Source organism: Ailuropoda melanoleuca, chromosome 11, assembly GCF_002007445.2.
Source record: "Ailuropoda melanoleuca isolate Jingjing chromosome 11, ASM200744v2, whole genome shotgun sequence".
In the NCBI taxonomy this organism is placed as follows: Eukaryota; Metazoa; Chordata; class Mammalia; order Carnivora; family Ursidae; genus Ailuropoda; species Ailuropoda melanoleuca.
Window position 1 is genome coordinate 105415377 of NC_048228.1, and position 21158 is coordinate 105436534.

Consider the following 21158-nt stretch of genomic DNA (forward strand, 5'->3'; position numbering starts at 1 on the left):
GGTGGAGGGCCTCGAGTGTGCAGAGGCCTGGCAGAGCTGAGAGCCAGGTGTGCTGGGCGGCCTGAGCAAGAAGGTGTGTGGACAGGGCTGGAGACGAAGCCAGGCTTGGCCCTCGGGGCCTTGTGCACCATGCCCTGGAGTTCAGACTTGGCTTGAAGGCAGTGCCTGGAAGGTTTGGGCCATGGGACAGCACCAGGCCTGCCTCTCAGAAAGGCCCCCGTCCTCCATGTGGGGGCAGAGCACAGGGGGCAGGTGGGAGGCTGGGACAGCAGGACAGATGTGAGCAGGGCCTGAGCCTGCTGTGATGGGCTTGGCAAGAACGAAAGAGAGGGGGGTCTGAAGAGGCAGAATTGCAGGCGTGGAAGATGAGGTGGGGGCTGACAGAGACTCAGGCTGTGGGCGTGCCCAGCTGGGAGAGGCGTCCTCCCTCTGGGAGTAGGGCTTCCTGCACACAGCAGTGCCCCCCTGGTTCCGCGGACCCCATTCCGCAGGGGGAGCAGCTGCCCTCTGAGGCTTCCGGACCCACAGGGTCCCGTTGGCCTCCGGTCAGCATTTCCCGCCCGAGGGAGGTATCTGTTCTGCGAGTCTTGTCCTGAGTCTTGATGCCGTGGTGGGGCAGGGGGCGGGGGTGCTGTTCTCAAGTCTGACCTCGAGGGAGCCACTCCTGAAGTCAGTCTCACCTTCGAAAATCTCCTCAATCCACGTGTCCCAGTCTCTCTGAGACTCCAAAGCCAAGGACGCCTGTGACCTTTGTTGTGCCTTTGCCCTTCTCTTCCGGGGCCAAAGGCCCCAGCGACAGGGAGGGTTGGTCGTAAGCAAGGGCCCTCTCTGGCCACGGCACGCACTGAACCCCCTCCCAGAAGAGCAGCCCCCTGAGGAGCGCTCTCTCTGTAGCCAGTGTTTTACCCCAGCCCCGTGAGGGGTGATTCTGTCCGCAGCCGAGGAGCAGACACGGGGACTCGGGGGCAGAGCCGGTCGGTCTGCACTCTGCTCACAGGGCGTGGGGGCGCCAGCAGGGGGACCATGGCCCTTGGCAGACCCTCTCAGCCAGGCACTGAGCCAGATATTTCTCTTCCCAGGACACCCTGGAGAGAACCATGGGCCGCGCGCACATGGCGAAGATGATCGAGTGCCTGAAGCTCCAAGTCCAGGAGGAGACCAAATGCCGGCTGGCCGCGCTGTCCCGTGGCCTGGAGCTGCTGACCATCGAGGGGAAGCTCTCCGGGCAGCAGAAGGAAGAGCTGCTCAGACAGCAGCACAAGGCCTTCTGGGGGGAGGCAGAGCGCTTCAGCAGGGGTGAGTGGGCCAAGGCCGCATCTGGGGTGCCCTCCTGTGCCGGGGTGGGGGGAAGGGGGCCGGGGCTGGGGGCAGCTGGTAAGCATCAGGAGACGTGGAGAAGCACGCGGGAGACCAGCACAGGCTAAGATGCCCTTCTGGCCCTTGGGGAGCATCCCTTGACGGCTCTGAGCCCTGCTTGCCTTCCCCATAAGGCTGCCCCTAGGGTCGGGGATGGCCTGCTGCGTTTAGCTGTCAGTGATGGGCTCACGGAGGCCCCAGGGGCTGCAGCAGAAGCACCTGGACCGTGCAGAGGGCAAAGGAAGGCGGCAATGCCCAGAAATGACACGGCGCACTCAGCTGCAGCCCGCGGCCCTACACAAGTCCCAGGGCCCTGCTCAGCGGCGCAGGCAAGGGCGGGCAATGGCTGAGCATGTGGGCAGGGGAGGGAACCGGCGTGGCTGTTTCTCATGCCCACCCTGGCTCCTGGGGCAGATCCTGGGAGGAGGGCATCCGAGACTTAGTCCAGGTCCCATCATTAGAGAGAAAAAGCTTATAGCTGCAGGGCGGGTCCCACCTCTGCCTCCAGCACCGGCTTCCCTGGGGCCTTGGGAGGAGAGCTCATTGCTGGTCCTGGTGCGGGTCCAAGGCTGCACGTTCGCCTGGGGCCGGGAGTGGAAGCACAGAGAGGTGGGGGCCTCTCCGGGTCTCGGTCAGGGCGTCTGCAGGGCACGGAGTCCATGTGCTTCACAGTTTCCCCAGCGGGCTCTGATGCCCACGTAGTATGGATGCCGCAGGAAGGACCAGGGAGTCTCCAGGGGTCTAGGTCATCCATGGTCACCGTATCAAGATAGCACACACCGGGGGGCTTACACAACAGACGTCTCTTTTCTCCCAGTTCTGAAGGCAGTGAGGTCCAAGAGCAGAGCGCCAGCCCAGTCAGTTCCTGGTGAGAAACCGAGTCCTGCCTGCAGCCGGCCACCTTCTCTCTGTGTCCTCACATAGCAGAGAAGGAGCTTTCTCACACCTATGCCTCTTCTTATAAGGCACCAACCCTGCGGGATAAAGACCCCCGTTTCACGAACTCGTCTAACCTCCAGATGCAATCCCAAGGGGGTTAGAGCCTTAGTGTGTCAATTTGTGGGGATGCAATTCAGTCCATGGTGCCAGGTTTTCATCGCAGCCAGCAGCCCGGTCCTCTGTCTGCCGTGGCTCATGCCCCCTCCACCATGCCTGCCTGCTGCCTTTCAGAGATGGGGTCAGATGGCAGGCACTCAGAGCTGGGACCTCAGGACCCCAGCCAGGCCATTCCAGGAGGTCTTTGTGTCCCTCCGAGTCACGGCTTCTGTGACCACGTGGAAGCCCACTGTTGGCTGGAGCTCTGGACCGTGTAGAACCCAGCACATCTCGCCTTGGGGGTCATCGCACACAGGGGCCTGGGCTTTCCCAGGGGGAAGGGGCCCCAGCAGCACAGAGTGGCGGGGACAGGAGGCCGAAGCCGCCCCCACTGATCAGGCTCTGTTGAACTCGGACAAGACAGGGCGGCAAGGAGACAGTCGGGGTGGGGGAGGACCCTGGGCGGAGGGAGGACTCTGGTCTCTCTGGACACCCGGTCACACTCTTTTCTTTGGTGCCAGAGGCTAAACAGATTCTCAGACAAAACCCAAGAAAGTGTGCTTGTCTGACAAGTGTGGAACGCGTGCACACACGTGCGTGTGTGTGTGTATGAAATGCTGAAACAAACATGCCCCAGAACTGCAGACCCCTGGGAGCCTGGCCGTCGTTGAGTTCTCCAGCTTCTACACTCAACATCTCCCCGTAAAACCCAGGGGAGAAGGATCTGGCTCCCATCTTCTTTGTCTCCTCTCCCAGAAGCCTTCTCTGGGGTCCCACGCTGCCCATGACCCCTCATCCTTCTCATCCCACCGCCCAGTCCCTCATCCGGCATGACACTGACTCTCCCTTCCTTCTCTCAACTGCTCTGCACCAGGAGAAGACAGGCCCAGCGCCTGGTGCTGTTCTTGGCACGCTGCCGGCCCCGTGACCTGGGCGGGGTGAAGGGTGGGTTTAGACCCCAGCCTCTCTGCCTGCCTTCACCTTCCCCACCAGGCAGAGGGCCTGGCCCTTGGGATCCCCTCCTTCCTGCAGGTCCTGCTGATTTAATAGCTCATCCTCATGATTTTTGAATCTCAGCTGCAGTCTGAGATGTCACTGTCTTCCTGCAGGTCCAAGCTCTTCTGTCCTGTCCTTCCAGCTGTCCCTCCCTCTGTCACTTACACCTCCCTTGTTTTTTCCCCACAAAAATGCCTCTTCTCCATCTCCTGGTCAGGTTGGCCGGTGGCCTGCACACCACTAAAAGCAGCCTCTTGTGGTGTCCGGAGCACTGGGCCCGAGGGGAAGTGGGGTCCCTTTAAATAACGTGGGGCTGTGGGCTTTGAAGGGCCCGGGGCTGCTAACACTGGCCTTTTGGAAGCACTTGTACCTGGAAGCTAAACCTATGTTTCTCATCCTGAGTGCGGGCAGGAGACCGTGACGGTCTTGCCCGGGGCGTAACCTGCGATGTGCTGTGGCTTACTTCGATTTCAGAGTTTGTCCAGCAAGGCAAAGACCTGGTTAAGGCATCACTGGTTCACCAGGCAGAGGAGACGGCAAAGCTCGCCCTGGCCCAAGAAGAGGAGCAGAGCGGCTTCCTGGCCGAGGCGCAGCTGACCACCGCCCCGGGCGAGTTCCTCCAGGTGACCCTGCTCCCGACTCAGCCCCACGTGCACGGGCACAGCCAGCCCGGGAGCGGCCGCGCAGGCTGAGTGCTGTGGCTTCGTCCTCGTTACTGTGCAGGGACAGCCAGAGACTTTGGCATCAGTCAGACGTGAGGTCAACTACTCACTTCCATGTGTCAGCCCAGTGACCTCAGTCAGTCCAGGGGAAGGGAGGCTCTGTGGCAGGACCAGGGAGGCGGCCGGGTTAGAAAAAGCCCTTGTCTTGATGAGGAAGGGGACAAGGAGACTCACTGGACAAGAAACAAGAGGCCACCCCCCTTGAGGGCAAAGAAATGAGCTGACGCCAGCACAGGCTGGGATGCCTGGGGCTTGCGGTTCTCAGAGAGAGAGGAAAGCCCCGCCTTGACCCCTGTATTCCCCTGCTAACGGCTGGGCCTGGGTACCTGCTTGTCCATCCTGCACGTGGTCAAGCATTTGGGCACTGGGGTGCCTGGAAATGGGTTGGAGGCTGGCTTTTCTCCCCGCTGGCCCTCAGCTTCCGCATCTGCACAGTGGGAGCCGTGGTGTCCACATCCTGGGTGGTTAGGGTGCAGGGAGACCAAGCAAGGGGCAGCCACCACTGGACTGTTGGTCTGGGCTCTTCAGCTCTGCGCTGACATGAGCTGCACCTCATCTCGGCTCTGCCAGCGGGAGGGAGGGACAGTGACCGGGTCCAGGCCCCACCCAGAGCATGGGCACGGGACCTCCCTGGGGCCGGCGTGGTGGCAGCAGCAGCTCCTGAGTGAGAAGCCAGGAGAAGAGATCCCCACCCCAGGACAGAGGAGAGGCATTTAGGTCCCTTTAAGGTCCAGCCACCCCACCCACTCAGGGAGCCCCCTCCCAAGGGCCTTCCGGGTCACGAGGTGGGGGCTGCTGTTTCTATCCTGGAGAAGACGCATCTGAAACAAGGCCAATGAGAACTGCTCTCTGCTGCTCGGAGATTTCTGGCCCCTCCCCCAGCATCGCGTTGCACAATCCTGAGCGTGGGAAAGGTGGCCGGGTCAGCTCTGCCCAGCACCTCGGCACAGGCCAGGCAGGCACATGCTGGTGCTCAGGAGACGCGGAGGAAGGAAGGAAGGGGGGAACAGATGCATGTAAGAATGGATGAGCGAGTGAACGAATAAATAAATGAACAAGGGGCGTTTTCCCCTGTGGACCTCCGGAAGAGGAATCTGTCCCTCTGTCATTGTGACCTGCCCTCTGATAGTGTCTGGGGCGCCCACTGCACCCCTGTGCCTGCCCCATCTCCTCCACATTCTCTGGGCTCCTCAGGACTCAGCCACGTGGTCAGCACTGACCACACTGACCTCTCATGGCCTGTTAGGTGGTGGGCTCCACTGGGTGGTCCCCAGGGCCTGGGCAGTGGTCCTCAGCAACTCATTCACAGAATGATGCCTGGGTGGCTTGTGGCCAGGAGATCAGGTTTGCAATTTTCAGCCACATGATATCCCTGTGCCTCAGTTCCTCATATATAAATCAGGGACAGACATCCTTCAGATCTGAGAGTGGCCCTCTGGGGGAATTTTTCTCACGTGATTCAGCTCCTGTTTTACTTGCAGAGTTTTCATGCAGTGCTGGAGAGGCAGAGGCTGACCCGGAGTTACTTGGAGGAGGAGGAGAACCTCAGAAACACCGAGGCCGTGGCTGTGCTCTGCCAGGTACGTGGCCTCATGGTGGGACCCACAGAGAACCCTCAGGATCTGCGTGTGCATGGGAAGCCCACCTCCTCCTAGGCCAGGACCCCAAAGATGCAGGCGCAGGTTCAACCCTGGCCCTCTGGCTGGGCAGCAGGAAAGCCACACACCCTCCATGGGTCCCTCCCCGCATCACCCACCAGGGTCCTACATGAGGCATCTTCCGTTTCCGGGCTGCTCAGGACTCTGACCTCCAAATGTCCCTAGAAGCAAAGGCCTTTGGAAGTTCACCCAGGATGGAAAGGAAGAGAGCTTTTGTGGGAGTCAGTGGGTAGGGCAGTGGTGAGGACGGAGGACTGGCCCTGGAACAGGAAGGCCTGGGTTTGAGGGCTGGCACCACCTCTTTCTCCCCGGGCAACCTCGTGCAACTCCAGAATGAGGAGGGTGACTGCATACTGGTCGGAGGACTGACTTTGAGAGAACAGGGGAGACTACCCGTGCCCTCCAGAGTGACAGGGGCCTCCAGGGAGGTGATGATGACTGTGACACAGAGCCCCTGCCTCGGGCATCACTCAGAGCTGCTGCAAGGCAGAAATGCAGACACCTCAGTGCAAAGGAAATTGACAAGTGCCATAGTGATGGGAAGCACATGCGGGCTCCACTCCAGGCTCAGCGCAGGTCTGCGTCCAGGTTCTTCCCCTTCCTCACTGTGTGGCCTTCAGATTTTACTGGGCCTCTCCAGTTTCCAGTTTCCCCGTCTGCAAAATGGGACAATGATAGGCCTTTTTCATGGAGGTGGTATGAGAACGGAATGCTGTGTGAGGCCCTTAGGCAGCAGCTGGCATCCAGGACACGCCCGATCCCAGTTGGCTCCCATTACAGCATCCCTGCTTACGGGTACAGAGAAGAGGCATGAGGGATGCCTGGGGTTAAGGCCAGGTCAAAGGCAGCTGTCTGCAGGAAGTGATGCCTGAGCCAAGCTTTGAAGGGGAGACAGGCCCTGTGGACAAGGAGTCAGGGGCGTCCCAGGGCCAGACAAACGTGTGAAGGTGGGACGTGCAAACCCTCAGGATCGTGGCATCTGTACCGGCTGAAGAGTGTCTGTATTGGTCAGCTCAGCTGCTATAACAAAGCGCCCTAGACAGGCGCCTTAAACACCAGACATTCTTTGTCTCACTGTTCTGGAGACCAGAAGTCCAAGGCCAAGGTGTGGGCAGGGTTGGGTTCTGGTGAGGACTCTCTTTCTGGCTAGCAGATGGCCACCCCCATGCTGTGTCCTTACCTGGCCTTTCCCATGTGCTCATGGCGAGAAAGAGCTCTGGGGTCTTCCTCTTATTAGGACACCAGCCCTATCAGCTTAAGGCCCCACCCTATGACCTCACTTACCCTCAGCCACCTCCTTGAAGGCTCCATCTCCAAACACTGTCACATTGGAGCTTAGGGCTTCAGTATTTGAATTTGGGGGACACAATTCCATTCGTAACAGTGGCCCCCAAAATGTCTTATCCCCCTGGAACCTCAGAATGTAGTCTTACATGGAAGTAGGGTCTTTGAAGATGTAATTAGCTAAGATGAGGCCATACTGAATTAGGGGGGAATGACTGACGTCCCCATTAGAAGACCACATGCTGCTCAGTATATGCTGTGTGGTACACACAGTGACATCCAGGCTCTGGAGACAGATGCCTGGGTTCCAATCCCAGCCAGGCCATTGGCCAGTTATGGGCACAGGAGCAGCTTATCTAACTTGTGCCTCAGTTTCTCCATATTAACAGCATTCTGATGCACAGCGGAGTTTGAGAACCAGTGTCATGGAGGGAATGGGGTAGGTCCAGTGAGCTCATCCTCATGGGGCCGATGTTCTCTATGCCCTGCCCTGTAGTCCCCAAGCCTACCTGAGCCCACCTCCAGCAGGGGACAGTTTCCAGCAGGCTGACACTCCTTCTCTTGAGCTGGGATTGGAGTCTAAGATCTTGGCCAACTAATGCCACTTTCCTGCTCCATAAAGCGAGGCCAAAATGCCCATCGGGTATTGCTGCTGGAGGAATGAGCAGTGCATGGAGAAGCACTGGGCCAGTCTCAGTGGCTGGCAGCAAATATATCAGTTTCAATAAAGGTTTGTGGTGACCCTGAAGTGTCCACAGCCTTGTCCCTCCAGTGATGTCCTTAGGATGTTATGTATTTGGTTTTCCTGTGCCTGGGTCTAGTTGCCAGGCCTGTAGAGTGTGGGCCACGAAGGTAAAGACTCCCTTTCTTCTAACATCAGGAGAGGCAGTCAGGTGTGAATGAGGAGTTGCACCTGCTGGAGTCTGTGTCTTAGAGATACTTGGAAATACACCACATGGGAAGGTGTGAGGAGCAAGGTGAAGGCGTGCTTGAGATTCTGTGCAACTGCATAGATGCTTCTAAAGGAGATGACCAGGGGTGCCTGAGTGGCTCAGTCAGTTAGGCGTCTGACTTCGGCTCAGGTCATGATCTTGGAGTTCCGGGATCGAGCCCTGCATTGGGCTCCATGCTCAGTGGGAAGTCTGTTTCTCCCTCTTCTTCTGCCCCTCCCCCTGCTCTCGTGTGTGTGTGTGTGTGTGTGTGCGCGTGTGTGCGTGTGTGTGTGCGCGCGTGCACGTGTGCATGTATTTTAAAGCTCCCTTCGATGGGTTTCCTCTGTGCTTTGTGGAAAGCCCACGGCCCCACCCAGGGTGATACCATGACTTGTAACCCCATCACATGCTCTCGGCTTCAGGAGCTCTACCGCGGCACCATGGAAACGTTCGAGAAGTTTGTGGACGTCCTGTTCCTTCAGACACTCCCGGGCATGACCGGCCTCTCCCGGGCAGAGTGTGAGTACTTGAGGCAGGAGGTCCAGGAGAACACAGCCCGGCAGCTGGAGCAGTCAGATCGCTTCCGGAAGCAACAGTGGGAACTCTTCCAAGACCTCCTGGAGCAGGACAAGCAGGTGGGCATTTTGTACAACTGGGGCTGGGGTCTACGGTTTTTACACTTAGGAAGAATAAGGAGCGAGTTCGTTCACGAAGCATCCCTAGTGCCTGTGCTGGGCACTTTCCTGACACTGCGCCCTGCCCGGCCCTTCACAACAAGGTGGGCGGAGAAGAGAGCGGAGGATGGGAAGGCAGTAGATAAGGCCTCCAGCTGGCCCGTCAGGAAAGGGCAGCAATGCCTGTGCTCGAGAACAGCGGAAGTCAACGACAGAAGGCAGCTCGTAGGGGAGTGGACTTGGGGGGGGGGATGTTCACATGGAACTCTTGCTTTTCAGTGAAAGCCTGTTTCCTTATTAAAACCAGGTACCCATGTGGTAGATAGAATAATGGCCCCCAGAGATGCCCACATCCTAATCCCCAGAACCTCTGAATAGTCACCTAACGGCAGAAGGGACCTTGGCCAAGTGAGTGTATTAAGGATGTTGAAATGGAGAGATTGTCCTGGAGTATCCAGGGGGCCCCACTGTCATCACAAGGTTCTCCTGAAAGGGAAGGAGGAGGGTCAGACAGAAGAAGGGATCACCTGAGCAGAGGACGGTGTGATGTGACCATGAGCCAAGGCACACAGCACCTCCGGAAGCAGGAAAAGGCAGGTGCAGACTCCTCCCCACCCCAGGGATCGAGAAGGATCACAGCTCTGTCAGCACCTGATTTTAGCCCAGTAAGACCCATTTCAGACTTCTGACTTCCAGAACTGTAAGATAATGAGTTTGTGTTATTTTAAGTCACAGAATTTGTAGTCATGTGTTAAGGCAGCAATAGGAAACTAATATACATTAATTTTATTTTTAAAAAACCTAAAATGTATCAAATAAGGAGGAATTTCCAAATGTGACAGACACTAAAACACCTGCATTTCCTTTCTCTCCTGCGTTCCTGCACACCACAGGCTGTAACACGAACGTGTTCACTAGCCCAGTATCTAGCAGGTGCCGTAGTCCTGGCCTATGAGACAGAGTGTGGTCCCTGCAAAGAGCTTCTCTTCTAACGAAAAAGCCAAGTGTTGCTAGGAGAAATCCCCTTCTTCGGCATTCCCTGTTCTTCCTGCCCAGAGCGTGTGCAGAAGGCCTGGGGCATGCCAGCCTTCTTTTGACTTAGAGGCAGGATGCAGGAGAACAGAGGCGGACGGGCTCAGGATGGTGGAGCGGACAGTGGGTGTCACTGTCCCAGCCCCGAACTGCCCACCCCTTGGGAGCTCGTTATAAGAAACAACCCCTGTCTCTTTATCATGGGGTCCAGTTAGTTACAGAGGAGCACTGGGCTCCTGATGGAAGAGAGGCTTTCCAAAGCAACAAACCAGAGCTGTCCAAGGTACCAAGCGAGGAAAGGGGGTCGTCGTGCCAGCATAGGGCTACTCTCAGCCATGGGGCAGCAGAGGGCCTCGCTTCCTGTTAGACCTCCTTCTAATTTAGTTCAGTCCTCTATCAGCTGCAACATGTCTTCCTCTCATTGCTAACTGTCTGTCTCCTGTCCTTGACTCTAAGTTCCTAGAGGACAGCAACTCTGCTTTTCATGTCTTCATTCCCTTATTCAAAGTCCAGGGGCTGAGACACAGCGTGCGCTCAGGAAAACCTGGCTGGATTGCCAACAGTAATGCAGCTCTGGACATTGTCACAGGGTCACCTTATTATTCTTCCAAGGGACGTAGATGAAGCTGAATCGATTGGATTCATACCCAGACCACTTAATTTATGGTCTCTGGGGAGGGGGGAGGAAAGTTGACCCTGTGAGTCGAATATGCCTCTGATGAAGGCTCCCCAAATACGAGGGAGAGCCTTTGAGAGGCAGCTGTAGTTTGCAGACAGGCCCCTAACCTTGGAAGCTGGATGTGTGGGTTTGAGCCAGTGCAGCCCTGTCCAAGGGCTGGTTGGTCTCGGCCAGTTAACTGACCCCCCCCCCAACAGCTCTGGGGTTTTGCAAAACTTGCTAATCTCTCAGAATCTCTGCTTCTGAGTGAAAAGTAGGGGTCAGAATACCCAACAGGATTGCTCTGAGGTAATGCAATGTAAGACCTTTCACATAGCGTCTCTCTCGTTATTTAATTATATTGACATTGAAAAAATCCAGAACTTCATTTCTGATAAATCACTAGACCAACAGCCATCATACATCTGCAGCCCTCTGGTTATGAGCCTTGAATTATTTTAGACAAATATTAGATGACGCATAGCTTCTGATTTTTACTTGCTGTTTATTTACTTAGTAAACACGTGCCTGTGGGTTTTCAGGGGCTTGTGAGGAAGGGTTTCAGGAGGAGTTCTGCATGCAAGAAGCAAGCAGGATGGTTAATGACCTCCTCAACTAATTAAATAAGTATGACCCAAGACTGTTTTCTCAATGTGTATATGTCATAATTAATTTACCGATTGGTTGTTTAATTGCCTTAAATTGCCACAAGACATTTAGAGGTCTGTGTGCAATCTCACTTACCATATTTCCTCCGTGATGATAAGAATGAGTGATGAGCTTTCTATGATTCAGATGAGTATTTAGTCTAAGAAGAAAAGCACCAACAAAACTTCATGAAAAATGAAACACACACTCAGACTGTGCAATGCATTTCCCACATTGTTTTCTTCATGTCCTGTTACTCAGGGAAGTTGTTAAATATTATGGAATCTGTGGATTACCTGATTGGAACAGGTTGTAGAATGGTGGTTCTCAAAATGTAATCTGTCCTAATGTTGCTGTCTGGGCTGTTCCCCAGTCCACTGTGCCAGGTCCCCCCAAAGATGTCCCCGTCCTTATTCCCAATGGCCATGAACATGGGACCTCACATGGCACAAGGGACTTTGCAGATGTGATTAAATTCAGGATCTTGAGATGGGGAGATTCTCCTGGACTATCCAGGTGGACCCAGTAGAATTACCAGGGTCCTTATAAGTGAAAGGGGGATGCAGGAGAGTCAGAGTGATGTGGTTGGAGCAAGAAAGGCTCAGCCAGCCATCGGTGGATTGAAGACGGTGGAAGGGGCTACTTGCTGAGGGATGCAGGTGTGTCCAGCAGCTGGAAAGGGCAGGGAGGTGGAGTTTGCCCCAGAGCTTCCAGAAGGCATGTAAGCCTGCTGACACCTCGAGTTTAGCCCCTTGAGCCCCATTTTGGACTTCTGACCTGCAGAACTATAAGATTATGAGTTTGTGTTGTTTTACGCTACTGAGTTTGAGGTAAAAACAGCCGCAATGGGAGAGTAACAGACCGCCACATGGGACTCTGCACTTTTCACACAGGATGTGGCGGTGGTTGTGGTTCATAGCACTTCCCATCATCAGCAACACCTGTGTGGCCGTCAGTCCATCAGGTGTTAAATCCTGGCACCATCTCCCACTCTCCCCCCACTCTCTCAGCCCCACTACAGGTGGGTTTCCATCGCCTGGCCACCACACCTGCTCCCACCTGTGCTGAGCTATCAGGCCTCGCCCGCCACACTCAGCCACAGCACTTGGACTGGATCCTGTTCTCTCCCACTCTCCATATTGCGAGATCCCTGTCCTCCAAAGCTGGGCTCTCTCCTCCTCCTTGAAACAGCTGCTTGACTTTCTCGTTTCTCCTGCTACCTCAGTGTTGCTCTGCCTCAGTGTCCTTTGCTGGTACCTTCTCACCTTCGCCGTGTCTGCCCCCTGGAGTGGCCTGGGATGCAGCCCGGGACCTGCTCTCAGTCCGCATGCACTCTCTTGGTGACCCATCCAGTCACACACCATCTGTCCTGGTTCCTAATGTTGCATGACAAATAACCACCAAGCCAGCAGCTTAAGACAACACACAGTTATTATCCCACAGTTTCTGCGGGTCAGGAGTCCACACACAGCTTAACTGGGTCTTCTGCTTGGGGTCTCACTCCTGCAGTCCAGCCTGTGGCCGGGGTCTCATCCGGAGGCTCGGCCGGAAGAGAATCGCTTCCAAGCTCACTTACATGGTTCTCAGCAGGACTCCATCCCTTGGTTTTTGGACTGAGGCTGGCACTCCCTCATTTATGTCTCCAGCTCAGAATGCATTCCAGACTCTGCTCCCTGCCTGAGATCTCCCCGTATGTGATGAATAGGCATGGCCCTGTTGCAAGCTCCAAACAGAACTGTTGGTCATCCCACCCAGCCTGCTCCATCCACACTATTCCTCTGTCTTCCCGTCGACCAGGACAAAACCTTTAGGGTTGTCTCAACTCACCCTTCTTTCATCCCCAACATGCAACTGACAGGAAGTCGCACAGGTGCAGCCTTCTGTCTAGTCCAGAATGGAGCCACTTTCCTCACGTCTGTGGTCACAGGTGCCACACCTCTCATCCAAACACCGTGACGGCCAGCCCCCCTGGTCTCCCTGAATCCGCCTCCCCCCGCTGTGGTCTACTCTCAACCCCCAGCCAGAGCGATCCTTTAAAAACATACCACATGACACTAATTTTTAAGATGCACATTTTAAAAACATTTTAACAACCTGGACGTTGAGATGCATCATAATTTAATTGGCAGTGATTTGTCTCCCTTAGTGATACTTAAAATATTTGTACATTTTATAATTGCCAGCATATCAGGTTTGCTAAAAGACATGGGCACTTGTGTCACTTCTTTGCTCCAGACCCCTAGTGGCTTCTCTTTCCATGCAGGGTAAAGCGAGCATCCTCACCGTGCCTTATGAGCCCCTCCATGCCGGGGCCTGGCTTCCCTCTGACCTCCTCCTTCGGTTCCAGCCACACTGGCGTCCTTGTGTTCCTCCCATTCACTGGGTGTGCTCCTGCCTTGTTCCACCTGCTGAAGTTTTTGCTCCCATGTCACCCTCACACGAGGCCACCCTCACCATGAGCCCTACCCTGACTGTGCTTTTTAAAACAGCAATGCCTCCTTCCCTCAGCATGACAATGTTTGCCAGAGGCGCTGGCTTTAGAACCCAGCCACCTGTAAGCCCACCCCATTTATGGGAGAACACTGCAAAACCCTCCGTGTGTACTGGGCATGCTCTGACTGCTAGTTCCTTCTCCCTTTCTCTCCTTGGTAACTCTATACACTTGAAACAACGAGTAAACTTGCCCAAAGTCACAAAATTACCAGGTCGCAATAACCAGGTCAGCACTCTAACGCATGGAAGCAGCTTGTTGCTTCTGAATTTAAGCGTTCACGAGCCAGCATTTGGTAGCTTTGGAGAGGTTGGTGTGACAACTGCAGGCATCATGAAGTCTGATGGTCTTGGTCCCCTTGACTGTGTTTGAGTCCTGATGCTGTTTCTACCTGCATTCTGAAGTGCCCACTGAAGAACCCCATATACCATAGTTCATTTACCATTTGAAGAAGCAAGGCTGTACAGAATTTTCTTTTTCTTTTTCTTTTGAGAGAGAGAGAGTGAGCAGGGGGATGGGGCAGAGGGAGAGGGAGAGAATCTCAAGCAGACTCCCCATTGAGCCCAGAGCCTGACACAGGGCTAAGTCTCCCAGCCCTGAGATCATGACCCGAGCCGAAATCAAGAGTCAGAGGCTTAACCAACTGAGCCACCCAGGCGCCCTGGCTGTATAGAATTTTCTACGAAGTTCTAGCCCCCTAAGCACTCTGACGGGCTATTGTAGACTTCTTACAAGAGAAATCAGAGACTGACTTTAATGAAACATTCCAAGGGGACCTGGGTGGCTCTGTCGGTTGAGCATCTGCCTTCGATTCAGGTCATGATCCCAGAGTCCTGGGATTGAGCCCCACATTGGGCTCTGCACTGACCATGGAGTCTGCTTGAGATTCTCTCTCTCCCCTTCTGCCCCTTCCCCTTGCATCTCAAAAAAAAAAAAAAAGTTCATAAGTCAGGCCATAAAGATAAGATCTAAACAACACAATAAATGATCTGAGGCTCCTATGTAGGGTTTTTGTAGATGATATGAAGGTCTCCATTGAGAAGCCCAAAGAATCTACAAACTATTACATCCACTCAGATTGTTTCCCAGATACAAAATCAGCATCCCAAACCAGTAGGGTTCCTACACATCAGCAGCACCCAGTGATAACATCAATAAGGATCCTCTTCGGAATAAAAGATGTAGGGTGCCTAAAAATAAACCTGACTGATGTGTATAAGAGCTTAGTGGAGAAGTGTATAAGCTGTTGTTGAAGGCATAAAGTAAGACTGAAGAGAAACGCCATGTTCTTGAACAGGAAAACTTGATCTTGGAAAGATGGTGATCCTCTCCAAATTAATCTATATGTTCAGTCCAGTTACAAGAAAATCCAAAAAGCTGTTTTCCCAAACTTGCTAAACTGATGTGCAAATTGTATGAAAGGAAAAGCAACTAAGAATAGCTAAGACAGTTTTGTATAAGAGAATCTGGGAGAATTTGCCCTTATGGCTATGCAGTCTTGCTATAAGCAACAGCAATTAAAGCAGAATGGTGTTGATGCAGAAATAAAAAGACAGACCCAAGGACTCAAACAGAGAGCCTGAAATGACATTGTGTATATATGGAAGCTGTGTAAGACAAGGTGGCATGACAGGCCAGTCATGAAAAGATAAATTATCTAATAAACAGTGCTGGGACAATTAGTATCCATTTATGCAGAAAAAAATTAGATGCCTTTCTCATGCCACAGAAAATGAATGTTCAACGTTTTAAGATTTAAATGCAAATTAGAAATTTAGAAAATCTTTAGAAGGAACTGTAAGAGAAAATTTTAATGAAATAGGAGAGAAAAGGATCTTTTAAACAAGAAACAAAAGGCATGTTCCAACAAAGTGATGATGGGTGCAGTGAACTTGAGCTGACCGCTGTTGCTCTGTGCTGGGTCTAGGTGTGGATGGAGGAGCATGCCCTGTCCTCCGTGCTGCAGACACACCTGCAAGATGACCATGAGAGCATCATCCACCAGGTCTTGGGCCGACTTGGTGGCCTCAGTGAAGAGTGAGTACAGCTTTCTCAAGGGTGGGGGCCTGTGTCTTGTGTGATCTCCATGCCACCCTCAGTGTTCTCATCTGTTAGGTGGACACATTAACAGCCCCCTGCTGTTCTTACAGTGTGATTTTGAGACTAACCAATCTCTAAGTGTAAATGTGGAGAAGAGTGATAGCAGAGTGCCACTGATAAAGGCTTGCAGTTAGAATTGATCTAGGCAAATCTTGCTCTCAATTTTCTCACCTATAAAATGGGCTAATAATGCCTACTTCATAGAGCTGTCTTTCATAGGAACATTTCAAACACTTTTTTTGGAAGTATAATTTACATGTATTATTTTAAATGTACAATGCAACGATTTTTGGTAAATTTATAGAGTTCTTAGCTATGACCATGATCCAAATTTAGAATATTTCCATAACTTAAAAAGCCCCCTTGTCCTCATTCTCAGCCACTCCCAATTTATTAATAGATCTGTATTCTTCTCTATGTTTTCTTTTTTTAAGATTTTATTTATTTATTTGAGAGAGAGACAGAGAGAGATAACAAGCCAGGGAGAGGGAGAGGGAGAAGCAGACTACCTGCTGAGCAGGGAGCCCAATGTGGGGCTTGACCCGGGCTCTCCAAGATCATGACCTGAGCCAAAGGCAGATGCTTAACCCACTGAGTCACCAAGGTACCCCTCTTTTCTACTTTTTCTGTAGCTATTAGTGTAGTACCATATTTTTAACTTACTCGAAAATATTTGTTTTTCCTTGTTTTATATGAGAAAAATTATTTTGATAGAACTGATTTCTAGTTGCCAGCCTTTTCCAGGACACTAATGTGTGTATATATCAAGAAGTAGGTGGATAGCTATTGTATTGGCTAATATAGGGAAAGGAGATGACAATAAGCAGAAAAGCCTTGTGAGCCATGCTAAGACAATAGGAAGCAACTGGAAGATTTGTCCAGCCTGAAAACCTCTGCCTTTTAACTGTACTAATATTTGGTCCATTTATATTTAATGTAAATCTTAATGCTGATATATTTGGATTTTTAATCTATCATCTTACTGTTTGTTTTATGTTTGTTTTCTCCTGCTGAGTTCTCTCTCCTTTCTTGTCTTCTTTTGGACTAGGTGGGGTTTTTTATTATTTTAATTTATCTCTCTTTTGGCATGTTGGTTATATATTCTTTTACTTTGTTTTTAGTGGTCCAAAGATTTTAGATTGCATCCTTGATGTGTCAGATCTGATATACACTAATATATTCCTTCTTCCAGGCAATATGGACACCTTAGAACACCTTAATTCCATTCATTCCTCTCTCATAGAGTACACTTTTTTAGTGGGTATTTCACTTCTCTATTTTCAACCCCATGAGATGTTATCATTATTATTTTATGCAGTCAATATTTACTTAGATTTGCTCACATATTTATCCTTTTTGTTGCCCTTGATTCTTTCCTGTATCTTTAAAGGTTCCATCTGAGATTATTTTCCTTTGCACAAAGGTTCTCTTTACTTCAGATCTGCTAATGACAAATTCTTTTAGGTTTTGTTTGTCTGAAAAGGTCCATCTCATCTTCATTTTTTTAAAGATTTTATTTATTTATTTGACACAGAGACAGCCAGTGAGAGAGAGACAAGCAGGGGGAATGGGAGAGGAAGAAGCAGGCTCCCAGCAGAGGAGCCTGATGTGGGGCTCAATCCCAGAATGGTGGGATCACGCCCTGAGCCGGAGGCAGATGCTTAATGACTGAGCCACCCAGGCACCCCTCTCATCTTCATTTTTGAGGAATGTTTTCATTGGGTATAGAATCCTAGTTTGGTTGTTATTTTTTAAATGCTTTTAAAGATAATCTTTTGTCCTCTGATTTCATTATTTCCGGCTGCTTTTAAGATTTCCTTTTGTTCTTTGGTTTTCATCAGTTTATTATGATATGCCTAAATATGCATCTGGTTTCTGTGGGTGTTTCTTGTTTGTTTGTCTGTGTAATAAATCTGCAGTGCTTCTTGAATCTGCTATAGTTTGCTTTCATCAGTTTTTGAAAATTCTCAGCCATTATCTCGTTAATATGCCTTTTGCCCATTCTTTCCCTACTTTTCTGGGGCTCCAATTATACATTTTATTAGAATTTTTCACCATATCCCACATACATCTTATATGCTATCTTGTATTTTTCTTTCTTTTGTTCTCTGTGGTTCAGACTAGTCATTTATTTTGAGCTATCTTCCAGTTCACGCTCTCTTAAGCAATGTCTCATCTGCTGTTAAATCCATCTGCTGTTCTTAATGATGGTACTGAATTTTCAGTTCTAGAATTTCCATTTGGTTCTTTTCATAGTTTTCAGTTGTCTCCTGAAATTCTTCATCTTATTGTTTAATTTATTAAAAATTTTCATCATAACTATTGTAAAGGTTTTGTCTGATTATCTCAATATCCAATTTTGGGGGGGTATGTTTCTATTGTCTGTTTTTTCTCTTTATTTTTTAACTAGTTCTTATCTGTTTGCAAGTCTGGATATTTTTATTTAATGCTGGACACCATAGCTGAACATTGCAGAGATAATTTAAGATTTTGAATAATGGGATCTTCCCCCAGAAAGGAATTATCTTACTTCTAGTAGGAATTTCACATAGTGGCATTTCTGCTACCCCATTTATGAACGTAGCTGATTCAAAATTAAGCTTCTATAAGGGATGACTCCTTCTTCTTAGGACAAGAGCCCCCAGCTGAAAACCTGCAGTGTTTTCCAGGTTTCTCCTCCTTGGTAGGTTAACTGCCAACACTCTGTTCAGCTTTTCAGGCTGTCAGAAAATACCAAATGCTGGGCCTCTCTGGTAGGCCAGGGTTTTTCACTTGAGTCATTGAGATGGGAACTCAAAAATAGCCCACAATTTCAGTTCTGGATGTGTTGATCTTGAAAGTTATGTAAGAAATTCAAGTGGATGTCTACTGAAGACAGCTGCATATATGCATCAGAAATGGGACAGGATATGATAAAGTTGAAAAGATGATGAATAAAAGAACAAATGGCTGAATACAGGTGATCAGCCATGTCTAAGAGAACAGGCAGCATGAGATGGGGTAATTCCAACCTACTGCTTTCTGGAAGGGCTCCCTGGGGAGCTTGGCTACTTGAGGCATTTCTGGGTAGTTCAATGTAGTAGGGCTGTCCAGAGACATGCAACGAACAGAAGATGTACACATAGGCCGAGAGGTCCCAACACCAGCAGCTGGCAAGCTGGAGACCCAGGAGAGACAGTGGTGTATTTCTAGTCCCGAGTCTGAGAGCTTGACACCCAGGAAGAGCTGATCTCTCAGTTTGAGTCCAAAGGTAGGGGGAAAAACCCATATTCCAGACCAATGCAACCCATGGGAGGGTCAGCCTTTTCTTATCTTCAGGACTTCCACTGACTGGACGAGGCCCACCCACATCAGGAAGGGCAGTCTGTTTTACTCAGTCTACTGTCTCAAGTGTTAATCTCATCCAGAAACACCCACACAGAAACACCCAGAATAATGTTTGATCAGGTGTTCGGGCATCCTGTAACCATTCTGGCTGAGAAAGCTAACCATCACACTCAGTGAAGCCAAGAGCACTGACTCCCAGCCCCGTGCCCACTTTCCTCAAAGGTCCACATGGTGCATCCTGCAGGGGCATGACCTGCTGCTGCGCTCCGCCCTCCGGAGGCTTGCTCTCCGGGGCAGCGCCATCACCACCCTGACCCACATGAGGCTTTCCGGGAAGAAGAGCCTTCTCCAGGAGCTGCGTGAGCAGCACGCCCTTGAGCAGGGCTCCTCCCAGTGTCTCGATGAACATCAGTGGCAGCTGCTCAGAGCCTTGGTAAGATCCACATGTCGCCCCCTACCTGCCCAGCCAGGCAATGCCGCTCCATCAGGTTCTGGGCTCAGTCATGTTTGCCAAAGCTCAGATCTTGCCGCCCCTGTTGTTGCAGGGTGGGACAATAGCAGCCTTGTGGGGGTGGGGGGCAGGGAGCTTTTGTGTATGCTGTATTGAGAATTATGCTAAACATGGATACGAGGTCAGAAAACAGATCCGTACAGTCATCATCAGGGTGCTGGGAGGAAGGGGCCCTGTGATCGGTTTTAAGGTTTGAACAAGTTGAAAGAAAGGATTTGTAAATTGTGGGGCTGGGATTTCAACCCAAGCAGGCTGACTGCTCTCATGGAGCCACTGAGCTACTGGAGCAGCTGGTGTTTCGACCCATTGGTGAGAGAGAAGCTCACAGTCACTTTCCTTCTGCCCAGGAGAGCTCAGTGGGAAACAGGCAGGACTGGCCCTCCTACACTGACTCCCCTCACCTGCTCCTCCAACTCTGAGTCCCATAGGAGGGGCAGTCCCCAGGGCCCTATGTGTCCTGCCCTGGCTTCCGTGATGTCCCAGACTATGCTCAGACTCAGCTCTGGCTTTGAAACCTAGCTCTGCTGTGTGACTTTTACAAAGTTACTTAGTGTTTCTGGGCCTCTATATCTGAGGATATAGACACCCAGTGTTCACGCCTCATGGTGTTTTGGAAGAATAGGAATTTCTTGTATGTGTGAGATGCCACAGATAGCACTGGGCACACAGTAGGTGCTCAATAAATGCTTGGGATTCTTCAACAAACACCCTGGCTCATCCACTGTGGATTTTGCAAGCCCAGAGGTCCCCACTTTCTGCCGCTTCTCAATCCCTTCCTCAACCCTCCTAGGGCCCTGGACTGGGCCAGCCCCACATCCTGGCCCTGTCCTGGCCGGAGCTTCCGTGAGGGGCAGCAGCGCGGCTCTCCCTCTCCTGTCCTTTCCAGGAGGCGCGAGTCGTGGAGGAGGCCAGCAGGCTGGAGGAGGAGGCACAGCAGACGCGGCTGCAGCTCCAGCAGCAGCTCCTGGCCGAGGCCCAGGAGGTCGGGCGGCTCCTGCAGCAGCACGCAGAGCGAGCCATCGGGCAGGCACTGCTGGGGCATGCGCGGAACGCAGCCACCAAGAGCCGGGCCAAGGACAGGGATGACTTCAAGGTGCAAGCCAGCCCCTGTCCCGGGGAACCCGAGGGGCGAGAGGGATTGGGCTGGGGCGGGTGGGCCGGGCAAACAAGGGGCAGGATTTGGGCAGAGCAGCTACACGGGGACCGGCCCGGGCGCATCTGGCCTGGCGGAGATTACCTGCTTCTCCGAGCCTCCTTTCCCTCCTCCAGGAGAGGGAATGGCCGCTCTCCTGGAGTGGTGAGGTTTTCCCTCTACTGCATTATTCTGAGCACTGTACGTTTGAGTCCATCTGTGTGCGTTGCTTGCCCTGTCTCATTGGGCTCGCGCCAAAACCTTGCACGGAAAGGTTAGTTTCCTTGCCTTTGCTCAGATGGGAAAACTGAGGCTTATCACAGACAAAAGATGTTTAAAGGCTTCCAGATTTAAGAAATGGCAGAGTTGGGACTGGAACTCGGTCTTGCCCACATGGCCAGCACATGCTCTGCTCCCGCTGGCTGCCTGCCGCCTCATGCCCTAAGGAGAGGCGAGATATGTCCACTTGTGGCCGACGTCTGCAGGAGGTGTGTCCGTGGCCAGCCCAGATCTGAAGCCAGCAGCCGGCTCGCATTGCAACGTGCGGGGACACTTCCCAGCTTCATTCAAGAGCCCGTTTCTTCAGATACAGTCACTTCACT

General features: G+C 51.9%; 1 protein-coding gene across 1 annotated transcript in view; it reads left to right on the top strand.

Moving 5' to 3' along the window:
- The window catches only part of EVC (EvC ciliary complex subunit 1), a gene marked incomplete at its 5' end in the record, with an annotated part of 62156 nt that overhangs the window by 30745 nt on the left and 10253 nt on the right, over window positions 1–21158 (top strand). The window contains 7 exons of the mRNA XM_034670977.1: window positions 1080–1296; window positions 3862–4010; window positions 5591–5689; window positions 8406–8618; window positions 15414–15523; window positions 19136–19346; window positions 20311–20517. Coding sequence (XP_034526868.1) covers window positions 1080–1296; window positions 3862–4010; window positions 5591–5689; window positions 8406–8618; window positions 15414–15523; window positions 19136–19346; window positions 20311–20517 — 1206 coding nt within the window. The remainder of the gene's footprint in view (window positions 1–1079; window positions 1297–3861; window positions 4011–5590; window positions 5690–8405; window positions 8619–15413; window positions 15524–19135; window positions 19347–20310; window positions 20518–21158) is intronic.